This window comes from Zeus faber (genome assembly GCF_960531495.2).
Source record: "Zeus faber genome assembly, chromosome: 1".
Taxonomy (NCBI): Eukaryota; Metazoa; Chordata; class Actinopteri; order Zeiformes; family Zeidae; genus Zeus; species Zeus faber.
The window spans coordinates 49,110,200-49,132,496 of record NC_137193.1 but is presented as its reverse complement, the minus strand read 5'-3'; the positions used below and the strand labels follow the sequence as shown (position 1 = coordinate 49,132,496).

General features: G+C 40.5%; 1 protein-coding gene across 1 annotated transcript in view; it reads right to left on the bottom strand.

Annotated features, from left to right (window-relative positions):
- The window catches only part of negr1 (neuronal growth regulator 1), a gene marked incomplete at both ends in the record, with an annotated part of 188,173 nt that overhangs the window by 50,125 nt on the left and 115,751 nt on the right, over nt 1–22,297 (bottom strand). The window contains one exon of the mRNA XM_080005177.1: nt 1,551–1,671. Within this exon, the coding sequence (XP_079861303.1) occupies nt 1,551–1,671 (121 nt within the window). The remainder of the gene's footprint in view (nt 1–1,550; nt 1,672–22,297) is intronic.

Sequence of the window (22,297 nt, the reverse complement as noted above, 5' to 3'; positions counted from 1 at the left end):
GAATTTTCCACATGGGGGACCATGAAATGTTGTGGGGATCGCACCGTGGTCCCCTCTCCCTACCACGAAGCACCAGTGCGCGCATACTCCAGCAGCATGGAGTATCCGCACACGGGTGCGCACCGTCAGCATGTTGCTTCTACTGTACTGTTGGGTCGTTCATGAATGATCCGATTCTTTAGAACAGCTCAAAATGGTTGTTTTCAATTTTTACAGTTTTATATCATTGTTTGTTTAAGTGGCTGTCTCCTCTACTCTTTTGTTACCAATGACACTGGAACCATGACACGCCTCTTTTCCGGCGTGTTTGAGATGTCGAACCTGAAGCACCTGAAAAAAAACGGCATTTCTCCTGGCAATGGGAAAGGTGTCAATTGCCTGATTTTGAGCAGGTTGACCCGGGTCAACCCGCTAATTCTGGTGTGAAAACGGTATAACAGATGTTGATCTCCCCACATTTTATTGAGATCTCAAAAATATAAAAAAACTCTGTAATCTCGAGATAATTGAATTACCGGGGGATTGGGGGGGGTCTGACCCCCCTCTTAACATTCATATACGCTTCTTTCCTGTAATCGTGAACATTACAATGTATTTCCCATATTCATGCCTGGAAGTGCATGAGCATGCGTATTGACCAAACGATTGTGCAGGCTCAGTGATGGTCGGTGGCGTGCGCGTGAGGTGTGGAGAGGAGAGGAGAGAGGAGGAGGAGAGGAGAGTAGGAGAGGAGAGGAAAGAGGAGGGGAAGAGGAGGAGAGGAGAGGGGAGGAAAGAGGAGGAGGAGGAGAGGAGGAGAGGCGAGGGGAGGAAGAGTGGGTATACGCCGTATACCCTGTAACAAAGCTCTAGGATTTCCTTATACCCACTTAAAAATACACAGGGACATGTAACAACAGAGTTTTGTGACAGAGCTTTCACTTCAGTGATTTTCTTTGGCAAACAGGGCTTTATTTGTGCCGGAACGTGATGTGGGACCTCCCAGATTGGATCACAAGCTGCGAGCTCCGCCTTAAATAGCCCCCCTCCGCACCCACATGTGAGTTATGGGAGTACCGCCACATATTTTCTCCGCTGCGTATCCGCGTTCGCCGTTTCTCCAAACAAAAAAAATAGAAATGGCGTGTTTCTATTTTTGATAATCATTTTTTATCTCCGTTTGGCAATTGAAAGAAACAAAAAAAGCCCCATGTGCTTAACACCCCCACCCCTCCCCACATGCCCAATTGAAAAATTTAACCCCTCCCGATTGTCGTTGTATAATTTGCACTCTGGAGATAATGACTAGAATAAATTGAGATCTGGAGAAACAAATATCATTTTCCAGTTTTCACAGGAAAAGGGAGGAAATAAAATGTTTTGAGTGCATGGCCTTTTACAGCCTCCTGGAAATGAGTTGGACAACTCCAGGTCTAAACCTTCTACTCAACTGGGGCCAAACCCTATAAGCCCAACTAAAAATGTGCCTATTGCATGGACCAACGTCCAAAAAAGAATCATCGACCCTCCGGTGTGAAGACAAAGTTCAGAGTTCAGATTTCGGGCCTCACCTTTTCTCACCCTTGTACCACTCGAAGATGGGCACGGGGACGGCGGCCGCCTCACATCGCAGCAGAGCCGTGCGTCCCAGACCCACCCCGTGGCTCTTCATCTCATGGATGGAGGGGGGAACTGGGAAGAAGAAGAAATAAGAATAAACAAAAGACATGTTAGCGATAGAGACATGAGCGCAGCAAAATGAACACCTGTGGTTCCAAGTGTTCGATATTGGTATATCAATACAAAGGTAGTGCTGTTCAAATTATGGATGGTAAACAATTTGCAATTTGCATTAATGCGTCACTGTTATAGCATTATCGTAATGTATGGCGACGTACATCGTCATCAGAATTAGAATTGGAATACGAGTCTGTTTATTGGGCCAAGTACATTTTCATATACAAGGAGTATGTCTTGGAAATAGTTGTGGTGCAAACAGATGAACAGCATGAAAAAATAATGCTAAACGACAGAATATATAAAATATAGCAGAATATATTCTCTGTGCACCAGATAAAGATACATTTTTAAATATAAATATGGATATTAATATAATGGGTCTTTCCGTACCTGACGACAGTATGGACACTAACGCTAACAACTTATGTCTTATTACAACATATTATTACAGTATAAGATAAGACGAGACTTAATTAATTAATTAATAAGAAAAAATACAAAGTTGAACATTAACATCTATCAACAAAGTTAACACAATGTAGCACTATGCTGACGAGTTGGCAGTTTTGCTAAAGTTAGTAAGTAAGTACAGTTAGTAGCAGCAGTGTAGCAATAATGTACAATATATAACATCATATCATATATAATAAATAATAATAAAATGTCTTACATGATATAATATATGATATATATCAATATATTATCAACAACTGCATTGCTAGTAGAATCCAAGCCCCCATTGAGAAAATAATATAATTTGCTTATTATTCTTACCCTATTTTTAATGTATGTTATTCTTTAAAATATTTCGGCTTTCTACTTTGTTAATGCATTGTGCTTGACTGTTTCACTTTTATTGTCACTAGCCTTCTTATAATCTTATGACGCAATGAACTTTGGGTTCCATGTCATGTATGAAAGGTGCTATACAAATAAGGTCAATAGTTCATTATTGTTATTATTATTAATAATATTATTATGATGATTATAATTATGGTTATTAATATTATTACTACTATTATGATTGTTATTATTATTATGGTGGTTATTATTATGAATAATAATAATAATAATAATAATAATAATAATAATAATGTGGCCTGAATGCACATCCAGTGTTTCCATAGGGTCTCCAGAGGTGGCAACAGCAGAGCAAGGAGGAAGAGGGGCGTCCACCCCGAGGGTTTTGGGAAACCAAAATGAATTTCATTGCACGGTGATAAATTGCTTAATGGAAGTTCAAAGACACAATGGCAAAGGCAGGTTGTATGAATACCAAATTAGTCTTCTTTCATGTGCTTAAGCGTGGAGTAAATCTCTGTGCAGCCGTCAGGGAGGGCTGTTTTAAACACCAACGCAAACCCGGAACCTTTTGTAACTTAAAATATTTACTCTGCTTACGGTTACACTGCGTTGAAATAAATTATAAATTATTATTTGTTTATTGAAATTGTATAGGATTTTAACAAAAGGCATTTGATTGAAGCCAATATGTGGGCGGACAAAAGCGGCCAGACAAAGGGAAATTCTCGCACTCTCACCCCTTCCATTTGGTTCCATTATCGGAATAAAAAAGAAAAAATAAATTGTATTTTTCTTTCTTTTCTTGTCTCCTGGAATTGTCCCCTCCTGTTATCAGTATAATGTCGGATTCCTAAGCTGTGCGGTGTAGAGATGGACAATTACATTTGTGTAAAAAATAGCATGACATCTTTCCAATGTTCTCTACAGATTTAAGTTCAACGGCTTCCTTCCATCTTCCTTTAAGGAGGAAACATGACATTCAGTTGGCATTAAGGCCAATTCGATTACACTGATCAAAATGGAGAGTTACATTTATACTTAAGATGATCAATGACATTATCAAGTTATAATGTTATCATGTTATCATGAAACCATCCCAAAGGAAACAAGATCCAGGTCCAAGCCTGGATCTTGTTTCCTGACAGAATTTAAAAATTTAAGGGAGACTATTGCAATTAAGTGAATTGTTCCTCCCCAAACTCTCTGTTGTTCATTTGATTATTCAGCTCCTGAAACTCAAAAAAATAGAGATCTGGTGCTCAACAACTTTACAAATAGGCTGAAAACGTTTTTATCTCTGTCTAGCTCAATTTGAAATCCAGTTGCCAGGTTTTGTATTGACGCTTTCAACCGGCTCCACATGATGTGAAATGCCTTGAATCTCACCAAATGTTGTCATCTTGAATGCAATTTTGATGAACAATTTTTTTCGATATGTACTAAAGAAACTGCAATGTGAAAAAGGAGGTACAAGGAGAGAAAACACTAACATATATTGACAAAATACATAATCAAACACCCGCATGAAAACTGAACACAGAGAGCTATTTTACACTTCAAAAATAATCCATCCATAAAATAACTTGAATTATTCACGAAGAAATATCTGTACCACCTCAACTGACCAAAGAAAACCAAATCAGTCGAATCAGAAAAAGACATACAAAGTGAAACGTCAAAGAGGGAAGACGAGGGTAAACCTGGATGGTACAGCAGTGCTCAACATTAACTTTTTGAGGCACGAAGTAAAGTCAATTGTCAAAAGTGTGACAATAATTTACTGTATACAGTGTATACAGTGTATATGGTATATATAGTGTATATAGTATATACAGTGTATATAGTCTATATACATTGTATATAGTGTATATTACAGTGTATATAGTGTATATACAGTGTATATAGTATATACAGTGTATATAGTATATAAAATGTAGTGAATACTGACGAGACTGAGAATGCTGATGAGATGAGATGTTTTCAGTGTAAATAGTATGTATATAGTATATATAGTATATACAGTGTGTAGTATATACAGTGTATATAGTATATATAGTGTATGTTGCATATACAGTGTATATACCATAATATATATAGTGTATATAATGTATATAGTATATATTGTGTATAAAGTGTACATAGTGTATGTAGTGTATATAGTGTATATAGTATATATAGTCTATATAGTGTATATATAGTGAATATAGTATATAAAGGGTGTGATGAGATGAGATGAGATGCTTGACGCTGAAATACCGTGCACGCAGCGCGCACGCCGCGGTATTGTAGGCAGTTTACAACACATACTGGTCGGAGAGCTGGTCGTAAGTCCGAATGGTCGGTAAACAGGTAGGTTGTTTAGTGGGGAATACCTGTATAACAATAGGCAATGCAGAGTGATACCAACGACTGTTCAGAGAAGCCCCTAGCTGGCCTGCTTTTAGTATTTCATTTTTCTCATAACCGACCCATATTTATCATGCCATATGCCTGTTTTATCTGAGCCGTTTTGTAGTTCTTATATTTTTAGAGCCAACTTGTCTTTAAACAAATGACAACAACACACACCACCACTAGAGGGCTAAATATAGGGGCTTTTAAACAGGGTTGCCAACATAAATGTGCAAACTTCCTCTGGGTCAAACCGAGTGAAGCTCTGCAGCTGTCATTGAACGCACCCAACTGCTGCTGGGACGCATCTGGAACGCTATTCATCTATCTCCTCTGTCTTTGGCCCGACACCTTGACCCCCAGGGGAGACATCCTGGGCGACGGCGCCTTCGCCTGCAGGCCCACGGCGTCTCCACCGCCAATCCAGCATCAAAGTCTCGCAACTGTGGGCCCTCCACAGACAGAAAAAGCAGCCTCTGAAGCGGGACTGAGCTGAGGCTGGTCCTACAGTCGGTTTTGATGCGTTTTTATTGTTGAGAACCCTCTCTCACACACAGCTGCACTGACTGGCAGAAGCAAGTACACTTCCAGGAGTGTCACCAAACTCATGAACCTTTCACATCTCTCCTCTGAGAGATTCTTACAGTGTATATTCTCTCTCTTATATTCCTATCTTTTCACAGAATATATATAAGAGAAAAATTCAATATTGTTAGAAGATAGTAGAGTATGGGAAAGATATCGGGAATGAATTCCTACAATTCCTACAGTGTCACGTCAATCAACTACAGATTGCTTGATTTGTATATACAGTAGTTCTTTGGGCAGGACCCTTCCCTATTCCCTATCCCATATTTTCATGAACAGTATTCCTACCATCATCAATTCCACAATTATTCCACTCGAAACAACTATGAACTCAGGCCTCCTATTTCTCCTATCAATTACAGTTCAGTGATATGGAATGCTCTGCCTCTCATTTTAAACTTAGCACCTATACAATTTTAAGAAGTCGTTAAAGGTTTGTTTTTATCTCTGCACTGTTATCCTTATGGATTATCTTTATAAACTACCCACAAATTATTAGTCATTTTTATTTTATTGAATTATTTTGTGCACTTATACAGTATATAGCGATCAGCCACAACATTAAAACCACTGACAGGTGACGTTAATAACATTGCTCATCTCGTTCCATTGGCACCTGTCAAGGGGTGGGATACAGTATATTAGTCAGCAAGTAAACAGTCAGTTTTTGAAGTTAATGTGTTGGAAGCTGGAAAACTGGGCAAGTGTAAGGATCTGCGCAACTTTGACAAGGACCCAATTGTGATGGCTGGACGACTGGGTCAGAGCCTCTCCAAAATGGCAGGTCTTGTGGTTCCTGGTATGCAGTGGTTAGTACCTACCAAAAGTGGTCCAAAGAAGGACAACCGGTGAACCGACGTAATGGTCATGGGCGCCCATGAACTTGTTGATGTGCTTGGGGAGCTAAGTCTAGCCTGTCTGGGCCGATCCCATATAAGAGCTATTATAGCACAAATTGCTGTAAAAGTGAATGCTGCTATGATGGAAAGGTGTCACAACACACAGTGCATCACAGCTCGCTGTGTATGGAGCTGCATAGTCGCAGACCGGTCAGAGTGCCCATGCTGACCCCTGTCCCCCACGCTACAATGGGCATGTGAGTATCAGAACTGGACCATGCAGCAATGGAAGAAGGTGCCTGGTCTGATGAATCACGTTTCCTTCGAAATCATGTGGATGGTCGGGGTTAGGGTCCGATCCGATCGAGCATTCGTGGGATTTTGGGTCTTGTGGAGTGGTTTAAATGTTGTAGCTGATCGGTGTATATGGATGTCTGCTAAAGTGTGCAATCTTATCATGTGTCTTTTTTGTTTTTTTCTCTCTCTTTTCCATCCTTTTAATATTTTTCTCCTTTTTCTCATGGATTATGCTGTGAACTGGAGAGTGCCCTAATCAAGCCAAGTTTCAGTATAATGCAACCTGTAAATCTCATGAGTTTAAGTAGGACACAACATATAACTAACATGGAAATCTTCAGTTCAAAGTTCAAATGAAAGTCTCTTTCACTTTTAAGTGCAAATATACCTTTCTATTATATAAATATGGTACTTGCCATTCCAAAATAAATTTCAATCATTGCAAAAATATATATTTATTAATAAATGGCCGACTCTCCTCACTCTCTTTCACTGGAAGTCCTCCTTCGCTCACTGTGCATTAAACCAACTGAATTAAATCGACGCCTCCTTTTACTGAGTGACTCGCCAAGAATGGAGCCTAAAAAAAGACTCTGACCTTTCATCCCGATGGGAGCTAATGCACTACGAACCAGACGCTCCGCTGTAGTGACAGTGATAGATACGCTTTTTCAGAATATTGTCTTGGCTGAGCAGAGTGTTCCTTCTGCTGTAGTTTTAACTTGTTCGTTGACCTTGAAGTACCTCCAAACAGCCAACATTTTCTTTCTTTCGCTCTCTTTTTTGACTATACTATGTTACATTATGTTGGTGTGAGTATCGGAGATGCATTCGTTTCAAATCAGTAGTCTGAATTTATAAGTGTAACTAATGTTAAATAGCTGAGTAACGAGTGGCACATTATATGAAAACAGATGGTACTTTTTTTTTGTTTATGTATTTTAATTTGTCAGGTGGGGCAAGAAAATGTATCTCCCAACAAGAAAATACACTTGTCCCACACAAGCGGAGGAGCCTTAATGTCGAGCCCTGGTACAGTTTTGAAGAGAATTCTCCGACTTTTAGTGTAATTAACCCAACACAGGAAATCGTATGGATTGCCACTACAGAACACAAGAAAAGCAAACTGTCCACTGGACACAAAAGGCGACTCAAAAAGCAATTTTTCCCCTTTGGGTCGGTTTGCCATTTGGGGTCCTTAAAGCCAGCAGTAAATGGTCAAGCCACGGCTGACAGTGAGTTATGGACTATTTATATTACTGACAATTGAGCGTTTGAGAAAGCCCTGTCCGTCAGCACTCCGGGGGGGGGGGGGCAGTTTGGTTTGGCCGGATGCCCTTAAACCTTTATTTCCAATTGCATTTGGACATCCTCCATGGGGACGACCTCAGGGAGGAACATGTCCTCATCAAGAACCCAATACAGAAAGCAGCGGTACGTCCATCCCATCCAAGCATTTCACGGACGTTTTCCCCTTGGGCTGAAGAACTGACACATATTTCTGTGTATATATCAGCCATTCTTGAACCAAAACAAGTTCCTTCCATAAGGTGTATAAATACATGTTTTGTGGAAGTACTGTTCTTTGTAGTTTAGTGTACAGCCAAAGTGACAAATTGTCCATGCGCCCTTGTGTCTATTGCCAACAAATGCACTTCACGTCTAATGAAGAGGACCCCATATGGAGCCGCTCTTCATCAACAGAGCTTGCTGCCAGGCTGCCTGGACATTCCCCTTAGAAGGACGAGACGTGACGCAACCGTTCACGAGGAGGTGAAAAGGACATAATCATAATTATGTGATAATTTGTCCCTGCATCATATGATTGTGTACGAGAAGAGACGATGCTGAGCCGACAGTGAACCAAAGGTGCACCGAGCGGACGTTTCTGATGATTGATGCACTTCCACAGAAGTTCCTTTGCATCTTAATGAGTCTGCTTACATTGCCAGAATGTGTTGATTTCCTGTCCTGTGCATATCGACTTCTGCCCGCACTGTGGTGAGCCATAAAGGTGGAAGGATGCTTTAAGTAAAATGGAGAGCAGCAAGTAACAGTTGACCCTCAGGCTTTTTCAGGACAAGTGATATACTTTGGGAATGCTTCTGGGAAGAATTCTGGAAGGTTTATTACATTTATTATTAAAAATCATGTTTACCTACCCACCTACCTACCTACCCAGCTACCTATGTAGCTACCCATCTGTCTATATCTGTCTGTCTGTCTGTCTGTCTGTCTATCTATCTTGCTTCAAAAAGTGGATCTGTTGGAATCCTCTGCTGTATGTACTTTTACCATTAGCAGCAACCCCACTTCAATTGTTAGAGCATCAAGATTTTGTAAGGCATTTTCCAGACACTGTAGCTGCATTAAAAACCAAATAATGTTATATGAAAAAATAATGAAAAATTCCGAACATCCAGGCATAGAGTGTTCGATGAACAACCACCTAGGAGCACCAAGGAGATTCTATAACAGTTGAAACCGAACACGGAGAAGGAGGTAGGACGGTTTGCCACACAAGGCTGCACTGTCGTTCATAGAAAAATAATCTGATACTTATGACTTGATCGATGCAGGATGCCGACCATGTGAGGCTTCTGCGAATCCTCCTAATCCTCCATTGGCGTCATTGTGCCGGTCCATTGATCATCAGGGACTCGGTTTGGTGGAGCGGTGGCCATAGTGGCCCAGGAAGATACGTCAATACCTGAAACCTCACACAAGTCTTTCACGTCTCAGCTACATGACCAAGTCACCGGAAAGCAGCAAAATGTTCCAGGCACAAAGAGACGGACCGATAACATCCTTTCATGTTGTTTTTGTTGTTTTTCTTTTTTAAACGTGGCACCATTTTGATGCTCTCCCTTTGATTTATTACCAATTTGGCATGCTAATATTGGACCAATGACTGGCCATTTGAACATAGTTTTACAATCGGTTTGATGTTAATTAAATTTTATACAGGATTATTAACCCCTTTGGGGGTATTCAGTTGCTAGCAGTAAGATTCAAGGGTACATCAGGACTATATCCAAATACTGTATGGTGTATTTATTACCTTTTATATCTTTATTGCTGATTTTTTATGGTATTGGTCTATAGTTGATTTGTTGTTTGTTTCATCTCCTCCATTGTTTTGCAATGCCTGTTTATGTCTAGCCATGCTGCAGGCCAAATTTCCCATGTGGGACAATAAAGAAACTGCGCTGAACTTTCATAACTTTGCAATATATAGTAGTGTAAAGAGAGCTCTATGGAGTCTTTAATGTATATGCAGAAATAATGTGTTTAACTATAGCTGGAAATGCTGATGTTACCGTGAGCTTTTATATTGCAGCAGACAACGCTGCCTCTATGAGATACAGTAAAAGTGCGCTGCTTCACCCGACGCAGGTGATAAAAGGTCACAAAACAAAGGCTTCTACTCTTCAAACAAGAAAATGGCAAAAGTTTGATTGGCCCTTGGAATATTTGTGCTTTGTCAATACTCCAGTAAGTACAAGAAAAAAATCCGCCAAAATCTCATAGGTAGGTGGTTGAAAAAATCCCAGATTTCATATGCATATCTATAAAACAATAATACCCCCCCCCCCCCCGCGCGCCCCCAACCCCCAATTTGGTCTTTGGCAGTATGGGCAGAGAAAACAAATCACAGTCATAAAACCCATCCCAATCCAGTAATTCCAATTTGAACTGTATGACACCGTCCTTTATCATCGCATATTGTGCAAATGTAAAACATGGGGTAGGGGGGTGGGGGAGGGGAATTTGGAATGTAATGCAAAGCAGTGCAGTAAAAATCATAAAGTCCCAATAATCCAGGGTAATTTACTGTCTTGAGAATGCGGGTGGTCCAGCTGTAAATCATTGCCTGGATTCCATGGTGACTCCAAAAGATCGAGGTGTGGAGGGATGGGGGGGATGGAGGGATCCAGGGGGTCCAGGAATAGCATGGAGAGCGAAGCTCTTGGTCGGTGCAGGACAAACATAAACCACTAAAGAAACTTCCATCCCATTTATATTAACCAGACGCTGTCACCACAGCAACAAAGACCACGCATCGGGCAGAGCAGTCCTATGATGTGAAGGAATATAGGTGATGAACAAGCCGTTTATTTTCAATCTGTTAAAGTATTCATGGGCAGCGGTTTGTTCGGAAAGCACCACCTCACCTTAGTGTGGGGGGACTCCACAGAGTAGCTTTCTCTTAGCATTACCTAATGATTAATTGGTGTGTTTCTAAATTGAATATGATTTATTTAGCCGCAAACTATTGTTCGCCAAAGAGAAACCCGGCCAGGCTTTTTAATTAAAAGATCAATTAATAACCCTACCTCTTCAGCCAGATTTTGAAAATGAGTTTTCCTTGCAATTAAAAAAAGGACTCATCAGTGCATGACTTATCAGCCCTACACACAGAGACACTGTTTCCCCAACGTCATCTACGGGCCTCATTGTCCTGGCTTTCTTCTTTTTTTTTTTTGTGAGTCAGGAACGTTTTCCACAGCCAAGATTTATTAATTCATTAAGATTTCTATTCAGAATAGCGGCAGGAACATTGTGTTCTTTTTCCCTTCATACAATTCAGGGCACATAAATAATGGCTTTGAGCATCTGTGTGGGATCGCGGGCGTCCATCGTCAATGGGCTTAATCTACTTCCGGTGTTTTACAGATAAATGTGACCGAAAGGTACATAGGCCTCAGCCAAAATCCTTATGATGATATTAATAACACGTCTGGGATGTTCTGACAAAGAACAGAACCCCCCCCCCCCCCCTCCCCCCAACATGAAGGACACATGGAAATGTCATCTTCAGCCTGGAGCATCCTGGAGGGTTTATTAGTGATTGAGGGGCAATCTGTCTATATATATATATATATATATATATAAATTCAATATAAAGCATTTCCCAGTCACTGTAGCTGCATTAGTTGAAAAATTCCAAACATCAAAGCACACAGCGTTGAGTTGATGAAGAACCAAAAACATGGAGGGATACATGGAAATATCATTAAGGGAGTGCACGGCGACGTCAGCTCTTAGCTGTGTTTACACAAAAGGGTTACCATATTAATGATGCTTAGAGGGTCTTATATAACCAGGCTCATTCAGTGGTGAGCAGGGGTGTTCCAGCCACTGGTCTCTTGTTTGGTCATTGGTGGAAATGTCCCGTTCAGGGCTGATAAAAAGGACAAGGCTGTAGTGTTGGGATGCTGGGCGCTGGCTGCACCATTTACAGTTTTTCTCGATTGTTAAGACCATTGTAATGAAACTGGGGTCCACTTGATCTCCGTCATGACCTTATGAGCACAACAGTGCTCATGTCTGTGTATGTGTCATGTCTCAGTGCTTTCACACACAATGCAAATGCTCAGCACAGTTTTGCAAAACAGTGCCTACAAAAGACGCCAAACTCAGTTGAGTAAATTATGTCAAACTCAATGAACACATTTGGCAACAGCTGATACAACTCACTCTCTTGTATGTGGACCTCGTCTGCATGTGTGCAAAAACGGTTTTGCACAATTGTTCAATCAACTATCAGTCCCTATTCATGCATAAAGGAGCTCACCTCTGAGTTGCCATTTTCCAGGATGGGGATACAGGGGTAGGAGGGGTAAGCATGGACAAAAAGGCCTAACAATGGAAAAGGGGCGGGTAACATGTGAGGGTTTTTTGATAACTGTAGTTAGTATTTATTTGGCCATTGTAGAATGATTGATTGAAATAGCTGTAGTTGTATGTTTTCAAGCAGGTAGTTGATTTTTTTATTATGTTTTTAATGTTTTGAGGGTTTGGGTGTGTTTTGCAAAAACAAATTTTCAATTTGGCCTGTGTGTTAATTATTTTGAAAAGGTGAATTCTGCTGGGACTATGATTCAGCTGATTAATTAATGGCCCAGGATGCAGCGAGGAAACACTATGGGTGGGCCGATCACATGCTAGTCGTAATCGGATTCGTATCCGTAAAATGTACCTCAAAAGCCGTAATCTGATCGTTGGAATCGGAAAAATGAAAGTTGCCTCAAAAAGGCAGAAGCCTTACCTTATACATGTCGCGGCATAGTAGCAAGTAGAGTAAAACATATTAAATTGACTGTCATCATATATATATATATATATATATATATATATATATATATATAGACATGAACATATAGATGCAGAACAAGCGCAGATTGCACTCAGCAGCAAAACTTTATGGCCGTGTTTGCGCTGGCATATCATGAGCGCAATATAGTTTATGAATTGCGCCTTAATGCCTAAACATGCAGATAGCGGGCGCAATTGAGGCACAATTCATCCGCCCCTGATTCTCTCTTGCTCTCTCTCACTGTCACTCTCTCTCTCTCGCTCCCGGACCCGTCTACGCTATCGGTAACCATCACACCGGAGGTATAGTCCTGTGGCCCAGGACTTCAGACATTGAAATCCTCTGTATGAAGGCGCCGCAGCTTTACGCAACTCTTTTAGTTGAGCGCCAAAGAGCTCGTTAATGTCAAATCAAGGTCGCTTAGCCAATCAGATTAAAGAGGCAGGTCGTAAAAGTCTTCACTGCCAATCATGTCTGGTTCATACAAAGTGTCAATTATTTATTAACATGTGAAAAGTTTATGAAAAGTAATGAAGTGTCACGCCCACAGCCTCCTTGCCCCACTAGGAGCAGTTTGTCTGATTGTCATTTATCATGCATAGGTCACCAGGTGCTAACCTCTTCCTGGTCCCCTCTGCCACTCCTTCTTCCTGCAGCCTGCAGTATTTATTCCCCGGCCTTCCATCCACTCATCGCCAGATCACCAGCTTTTCTAACCTAGTTATTAATGCTCGTGGCTCCTCCATATTTCCGAGAATTTGTTTATGCAAGTCATCATTCCAACCTTGCCTTTCTCCCTTCCACGTCCAAGCCGTTCCTGTCCTGCCTCGTTGAGCCTGGCTCCCTGTCCACCCGTCCAGAACATCGATCCCTCCTTCCTTGTCCACGCCGTACCTGTTCCGTCTTGCCTCGTCCCGCCTTCCAGGACCCGTCCGCCCGATCCAGCCCGACCGCATCCCTCCCAATCCAATCACACCCAGTGTCTCCAAATAAAACTCTGTTGTTGAACCCTGTCTACCAGCAGTCTCTGTGTCGTGCATTTGAGTCCCACTAGCCCTGGTCATAACATGAAGGACAAATTGGGTCAGTCCATAAAAAAATCTCTAAAAAAGCCCAGATCTAAATTATTTTTCAACCAAAATAAGAATAATGAAAAAAATGGATCTGTTCATCTGTCATTCCGATTACTACGTTTTGGGTCCTCTGTGTGAGACAAATACCTGCAATACCACTTTTTAATCATTCTTGTATGTAACAGACAAACTAGTTATATATTAGGATGACTGAAAATGTTAATATATCAGTATGATAAAATATTAATTCCAATCTGATTTATACAAAGCCAGAGATACTAGTTACTGTTCTGCCAAGGCTGCCAATTTAAATATTATATATTTAAGTATCATACATGTGTTTTATTTCATTAAATTTCCTTAATCTTTATATTAAATAAAGCACAGTGCGTTACACTCTCAGCATCACCCCGCCAGCCGGTAGTTGCCACTGGGCCTAACAACTTTTCTGGGGGAAACCCTGCCTAGGAATCACCATATAAATCATAGTACTGTGCAAAAGTTTTAGGCACTTGTGAAAAAATGCTGTAAAGTGAGGATGCTTTTAAAAATAATGCCATGAATAGTTTTTATTTGTTAATTGATGACATATAATGTGCGGTAAACAGAAAAAAAACATATTTGGTGTTAAATCAGCACAAATTCTCCTAGGTACAGTTGCACACAGTTGTTTAAGGTGGCAGGTAGGTTGTTCCAAGCATCTTGGAGAACTTGCCACAGTTCTTCTGCTGATTTAGGCTCAGGTCTCAAGTGCTTCTGTCTCTTCATGTAATCCCAGACTGACTGGATGATGTTGAGATCAGGGCTCTGTGGGGGCCATACTATCTGTTGCAGGACTCCTTGTTCTTCTTTTCGCTGAAGATAGTTCTTTATGAATCTGGCTGTATGTTTAGGGTCGTTGTCATGCTACAGACATATTGACACACAAAGGCGGAACATATAAAATAACCATTTAAGGCAAATGTTGTTGTGAATCTAAAGTGCCTTAAAACTTTGCACAGTACAGGAAGGAATATATATTTATATATGGATTTACATCAAAATCAGCTTCAGGGTTCTGGCTTAATTGCAATTTAGGACTGGGACCAAAATATTTAAAAATGATTGTTGTTGATTGTGGTGTTTTGATGTGGGGTGGTTTCTGGCCTGCTGCGACCCGAGGGTGCCTACAAGGAGTGCCGCCGGGTGCTTTCAAGGTCCCTTCGAGGCTGCTTGCCGTGGTGGATGTGGGTTGGGGTGTGGGAGATGGCTGTTGGCCTTGCTCCTGGTGTGTGGCTTCTCTGTGGCGGGTGGTCCGTGCCTGGCGTTTGCGGTTGGGTTCTGCGCATGCGGGTGCATCTAATGCCTGCATGTAGGGGTGGGTTGTATTTGTGCGCATATGACTCATCACCTGGTTTGAACGCTCAACCGAACGCCCTCCTGGTTACATTTCTCTCCTTTTCTCCCTCATTTACTGTCATAACTATGACAGGAAGAGGCCACGTGCCGAATTACTGTTCCAATTTTCCTGGACTTAATTAACTCTGTTTGTCGATACATGTTGTTGTTTGTTTCTATGGTCATGTTTTTCCATGTACATGTTGTTGTTTGTTTCTATGTTTATTTGTCTCACCCATGGTGATTCTCCTCCTCTTGGAGTAGTAATGATGATTAGTTATCTAAAGATCAACGCTTGATAACATCGTTCTCCAAAGTGTAACAAAAAGCTGTGCTCTTGTCATCCCACAGGTTGTCTACAGGACAGAGTTGTTGTAAGCAGATTAAAGAATGATTAAAAAGTGGTATTGCAGGTTGAGAAGTTGAACTCCACTGTCCTTGATACAATGGCATACAAATACTTATTGTATGCGTGATTGTTGTATGCCAAGCATGCTGACAGCACAGGTTACAAATAAAAATAAAAAAAAATGATAAAGAAATAAATAAACAAAACAAACAAACAAACAAACAAACAAACAAATAAATAAAAATGTAAAACATCTGCAATATCCAACCGAACCCAATGAAACCTAAAAAATACAAACAAAAGAAACAATAATAAAAAGATAGAGCAAAAACACCCCAGAAATTTTACAATGTACAATAAACCGGGAACTGGGAGATTGATTGATTTTATAATGAGAAATATTAGAGAAAAAATAAAGTATAAATTACTTTAAAAAAAATCACACTACTAGAATATTGCAATGTCCCTCAGGATGCATGGTTTGTGTCTCCCGGGCCATGAGGTAAGGCAGCTACAGATTATTATTTACCAGAGACGGTCACGACTCCCCGAAAACAGCCGCCCTGTCAGAAGAGTCAGAGGAGCATGTTGTGGGTGTTTCTGGCGGGGCAGTGGCGGAATACAAAGCAGCCGCACAGTACCGGGGCTTTAGGAGAGAAAGAAGGAAAGAAAGAAAGAGACGAAGAAAGAAAGAAAGAGAGAAAGAAGCTCGGACTGAGATACACGAGAGTGTCACTGCATTTGAAGTGCTCAAATTAAGCCCCCTGCATTTTAATTAAGCTTACATCTGTATTAATAAACCAAGGCTTTAATTGCACAGAGCACGTCTAATGCGCACATTTCATATTTAATTAATTATGATCACAGTTTTGTGGATCTATTATTTGTGAGCAGGAGAAAAAATAAATGTACCATGTCACCATGTACTGTAGGTTTATTGTACACGGCAAACCTTCTCTATCTCCAGTTTAATGGTTAGGTTTATTGTACGTTGCTGGGTTCTTTTTGGTATTTTGTATTGTTTTTCCTGGGTTTGTATTTTTTTTTCTTTCACTAGGTTGACTGCATTTTTATTTATTTCTTTATTTATTTTTTATTTTTACTGGCTATTGTAAGGTTTTAAATGCTTTTGTTTGTACATTTTTTATTCCTGTTACTTTATTATTGTTATTGTTTATTTTATGGTTTATTTTTTCTAATTATTGTTAGGTACATTTAGTAATTGTTTATTGTTCATTTCTATGGTTATTTAATATTTTCATATTATTATTGTATGTATTTTCTGATTTATTATGTATTGGGTTCATTTTACTCTCCGCGGTGGCTAATACTGAACAAAATTCTCAGCTGGGTGAGAAGGAGAAGGAGGAGGAGGAGGAGGATGTACAAATGGTGGCGATGTGAGATCTGAGAGGCATGCAGGGAAGGAAAACAAGCAACGGGGAGTGAAGAGGGAGACAGGGCCATGTTGGCTACCACCTGGACCCTCAAAACATGCTACGATGGGAGGAGAAAAAACACCACGATCCAAGCAGACAATATGGAGGGAACAGCAGGAGGTTTGGTAGTTGATACTGACACAACAACGTACGACTTTATTCCCAATTTGATTGAAAGAAAGAGAATGGATGGGCGGACGGACAGACAGACAGACAGACAGACAGACAGACAGACAGACAGACAGACAGACAGACAGACAGACAGGCAATAATAATAAAGTTACAAAAATAAAAATAGAAAAAAATGTCAATATGCAATAAACCAAAACATGATCAATAAACAATAAAACCGGAAAAATAAACCCTAAAATAAAAACTGAATAAGACATAAAATGGAAATCTAGAATAAACCTAATAATACTCAACAAACAATGAAAGATGAACCTAAAAATCAACATTACTCAATCAAAATATATCAACGTTATTGAATGACCTTGACATTGTTTAAAAACGCAATTAAAGTAAGGAAACCACTCCTACCAGTTAGAGTAGCTTTAAAATGATGGTATGTATCTATACAGTGCTCTGAGTAGTTAACTAACCATTATTCAGTCAACCCAAAATACACACACACACACACACACACACACACACACACACACACACACACACACACACACACACACACACACACACACACACACACACACACACACACACACACACACACACGCCAGTGGCGCCCCTAAGGGCTGGCCAGAGGGAGCCATGGCACCCCCACCAAAACTACTGGGCCCCCAACTTTGGATTTTAACCGGATTTAAATGTCAGCCTTGGCAGAATAGTAACTAGTATCTCTGACTTTGTATACGTAAATCCGATTGGAATTAATATTTCCTCATACTGATATATTAATATATTAACATTTTCTGTCATCCAAATATATAACTAGTTTGTCTTTCTAATAAATGTGTTTATTTAATTGTATTTTGTCTTACTAATACGATCGACCAATGCAGCGATCGATCGGCCAGTGACCGGAATTGGCTGGTTTTCAGCTTGATCGGCCACAACCGGTGACCAATCAACCGATCAGGCCGATCAGTGTCAGACACATCAGATTCTGTGCCGGTCAAATGTACACACATATGCGCCGCACAATGGTTCATATCATGCTAAGGCTGGGCAGTATACCAACATTTTATGGATGTGAATAGTGAATAGAATTAGAATAGAGTTATGTAGTATATGGGATAGGCTATTTGTATATACAGATATGTGCAGTAAAGTGCATGTGAATAAAGTGTATGGCGATATACAGTACAGTATACAACAGTACGACACAGCAATACAGTCACACAGAACAGAACAGCAATACAGCGCAGTATGCATTTACCCAGATCAGTGATACAGTATGCAGTACAGTATGCTACATACATACACAGTACAGTAAGGCAGTGGGGCCTGTGTGAGTGTCTCAGTCAGGACCCCTGGTGAGTTCAGCATTGACGGTCCTCAAGTCCAGTATTTTAAAACTAGATATAGGATGAGACAATACACTTTATATCAATATAGTTTGATGTTGCGTTAAAAAAACAACCCGTTTCTTCCATAAAGCCGGGTCAGTGTTTGCATCTCTCCTCTCTCACACTCTCCACGCAACCCCGCCCACATGCAGAAAGAGAGTGGGGGCAGAGGGATAGAGGGAGAGTCAGCTTATAATATATCACTTCAAGTCGCTTGAAAAAAGTCAGGGGTCGTGGGTTGCGTTTTTTGGGCTTGTTTTAAAAAAAATATGGTTGCTTGTTACAAAAATCTGGCAAGAGACATTCTTTTGCATATGGTCGCTATTTTTCCCAATGCAGAGGTTCCCAACCACCAGGCCGAGGAGCATTCGCCGCGAGAAGGCGGCGGGAATTTTTCCCTAAGTCGCTCCACTGCAGAGCTGGATTTTATTTGAACAAAAATGCTCTGTCCAGTAACCCAGCACACTTTTTTATTTTGAAATGTGTTTGAGTGAGAGTGAGAGAAGGACCAGCAACCTGGTACAGTTTGGAGAAAATGTATAGTCAATGTTTTATTCTAAACATACAATTTAATTTTCCATGAGAGAAAAGTTACAAAAATGTGAGAAAAAAGGAAGGAAGAAAGAGTCGGAATCAGCAGGTCAGACTTTAAAAAAACCAACTGAAATCGGAATCGGCCCAAACAATTGCAATCAGTTCATCTCTACTGATATATTATTTATTATTTTGTTTTACGAATTGCTTATACTAGACGTACGTAATGATGCACTGATCTCATGCAAGTAGCATTTCTTCATAATTTAAAAACCTGAAATTCTAATTCAATTCGCCTCGATATGCTCTAGCTGCGACTCCAGTAGTAAAAATGTAATTCAATTCATTCAGACTAACATCAGAACAAGGTCAGCAGCCTACTTGGAACCACGGCTTACTGAAACAATAAGCAAATTTTGCACTTCTAAAATGTCTTCGGAAAAGTACGAAAATACCAGCTGTCTGGCATTTCAAAGATCAACGCTGTCTTAGCTGAGAAAAAAAAAAAAAAAAAAAGGTGAAGTCCATTTGGAGATAAGAACACTGTGATGATATGCAATATGAACATTCAGTTGTTAATACAAAGTTAACATGAATTAACACTCCCCGACACCGGGGATTTGTGTCTTTCAGGTGCTGCTTGTGCTCGCTTCACTGTTTCCTCTTTGATTTTAAATGCTCATTGGCTCTGTTTGCAGAGAGGATTTTGAAGCATTTACGATCATCCCTTGATCATCTGCCTCGACAGCAAATTACTTCCACGCACGACTCCTTTTCTTTTTATGATGAATCTTGCATTTGAGAGAGCGGCACTCGCTACGTTCCTGTACGCCGTCTTCCTGTGCTGCCGTTCTCTCAGGTTGGTGTCATTAGGAGTGTTGTTCTTGTTGTTGTTGTTGTGCAGCCTTCCTAGATGTCCCTGCTTGTGGACATTGAGACAGCTGAGTGGTACCTACTCTCTCAGTGCCAGTGACAGTGTCTACGCAGTAGTATTGAAAGACAATGTCAACCTTATTGAGCTAAAGTCAACCTTTAGATGACCTTGGACTTGCTTACTGTAAGTCACGATATACCAGTACATATCAAGTGCACATCCCTGTCTATTTTTCATTTCTAAGCTTCTACCTAACGGACAAAGGTGCTTGGAGACAGGAAATGTACTCAGCTTGAAAGGCTACATACTTAAAACTGGTGTTGCTTAAACCTCCTGCCAGAAGGGATGAAACATTGGGGTGAGAACCGCCTTTTAATAATGCTCAAGGCCATCTTTTGGTGCAGAAGTTGTATAGATTGAGGTGAGAGAGTGGCCTGTAATCATTGATGCCATCTTCACAACACTCAGCAGTTGATTCCACTCCATACCACACCCAACCACACTAGAGGAAGCTAAATCACTCAGGGACTGAGGTACAAAACTGGACGACCCCACCCCCCCAACTCCCAAGTTTCTTAAGCTGCCCCAAAATGAATCCTCATCTTTGGTGTGGTGTCTTTGGAGGACTGTGCATATTTCTAACCCCCGTTTCATATCTGCAGCAACTGTAGAGCCAAGAGATTGAAACTCCCTCATCTGCCTCGTCTGCCATTCATCCCAACAACTTCAAGTGGTAGTATTTCTCTTTCCACCCTCCCTAAAATCCTTCCCCATCTCTTTGGTTTTCTCCATGTTACACCGTCAAAATGGTTTTAGTTACAACAGTTACAAACCTTATCTTTAATTCAGCATCAGTGAATTACCCAAATACAATAGAATATCATCTGCAAAAGGAATAGTTTGATGGAATTATAAAGAAAATTTGTTTGTGTATAAAGGCAAAAAAAAAAAATTGGTGGACAAAAAACACAAAGATACAAATCTTTTGAATTTCGAATTGACTGAATTTATATTGCGTATTGGATTCATTAATTAGACAAATAAGATAGACCTGCACAGTGTTGTTACCTGTTGCAGCCACACACACCCTCTGTCCATGCATTTTATCTCTAACTCATCTCCCAGCTGTGCTTTTGTTGTACAGCCGGCTCAAATCAAATCCAATATATTTTACACAATGCTTTGCCAGCACTCTTGTAGGCATCACTATTAATAAAGAACATAGAGTCAAGATTTGTTTTCCAATTTGCACTGAGGTATTGGTTCTTACAGCACAGGATGTCAAACCCTCGACACAAGCTTTTTTTAATGAACAAACATCCACATCGTAGGATTCCACAAGCCAAGCCTTCATACGGCGCCTCTTCAAATACCACTGCGAGTTATAGAGTAATTGTTTGCTTCAATTTTCCAAGCGATTCCAATCTCATCATTACCTTAAAATGCCACAATGAAGAAGCGAGAACCGTCCCAACATGGAAAACATCGGCATTCGAGACGCCTGTGGAGCCTCCATGAAATCAGCTGATTTGTCTTCTCATATTTTGATTTTGTTCTGATTTTCCGCATGGCTGCCGATGCACAGATGAAATGAGACAGACAAAACGCCGTATTTCAAACTGTTTTAACAGATACATCTCAAACTCAAGTGCCACCAAATGGTTGGGGGTCAGAGCGCTTTACACTTTCCACTCCAAAACTGTCATATTACATCTCACAACATATTTGGGACAAAGCATTAATAAAGCTTTCTGCCAATATCGTCACAATATGGGATTCCATTCATTGTGGTTCCTTCAGTGAGCAGTCAGTGTACAGAGGGAAAACACAGGGAGGGAAATAGATTTAAAGAAAATAAAAAAGCTCTTAAAATGTTTTTTTTTTTACTATGTCTGTTGTGAGCTGAAATGCCTTCATTCGCCAACAAAAACGGGGTTCTTCATTAATTAATCAAATGCTGACTTTTTTTTTTTTTTTTTTTTTTTTTTTATCTCAGGCGGCGGTCCTTCCCTGATGGAATTCTGCTCATTCATCTCTGTGACTCAGCCACCTACATGTGATATTGAGGCCTTTGAATCACACTGCGCAGCGAGGTTTTCCAGCCAATAAACGGCACACACCTGCAGCGAAGATGAATATGTAAATCTCAGAAAGTGGGTCGGATATCAAATTTCATCAGTCTCAATCGCAGAGGAGATATCTTTTGGCCAATCCGGGCTTTTCAAACCAATCTGAATCCACCGCGACCTTCTGGATGACGGCCATCTTTCTCTTCTGGCTGATAAGCCGCCTTCCATTCATCATGCAAAGAATAAAAGAGTGCAGATAGACCTGTAATTTAATTAGTAACACCCTGATCAAGGCACTCCTCTGAGTATTACGATCGA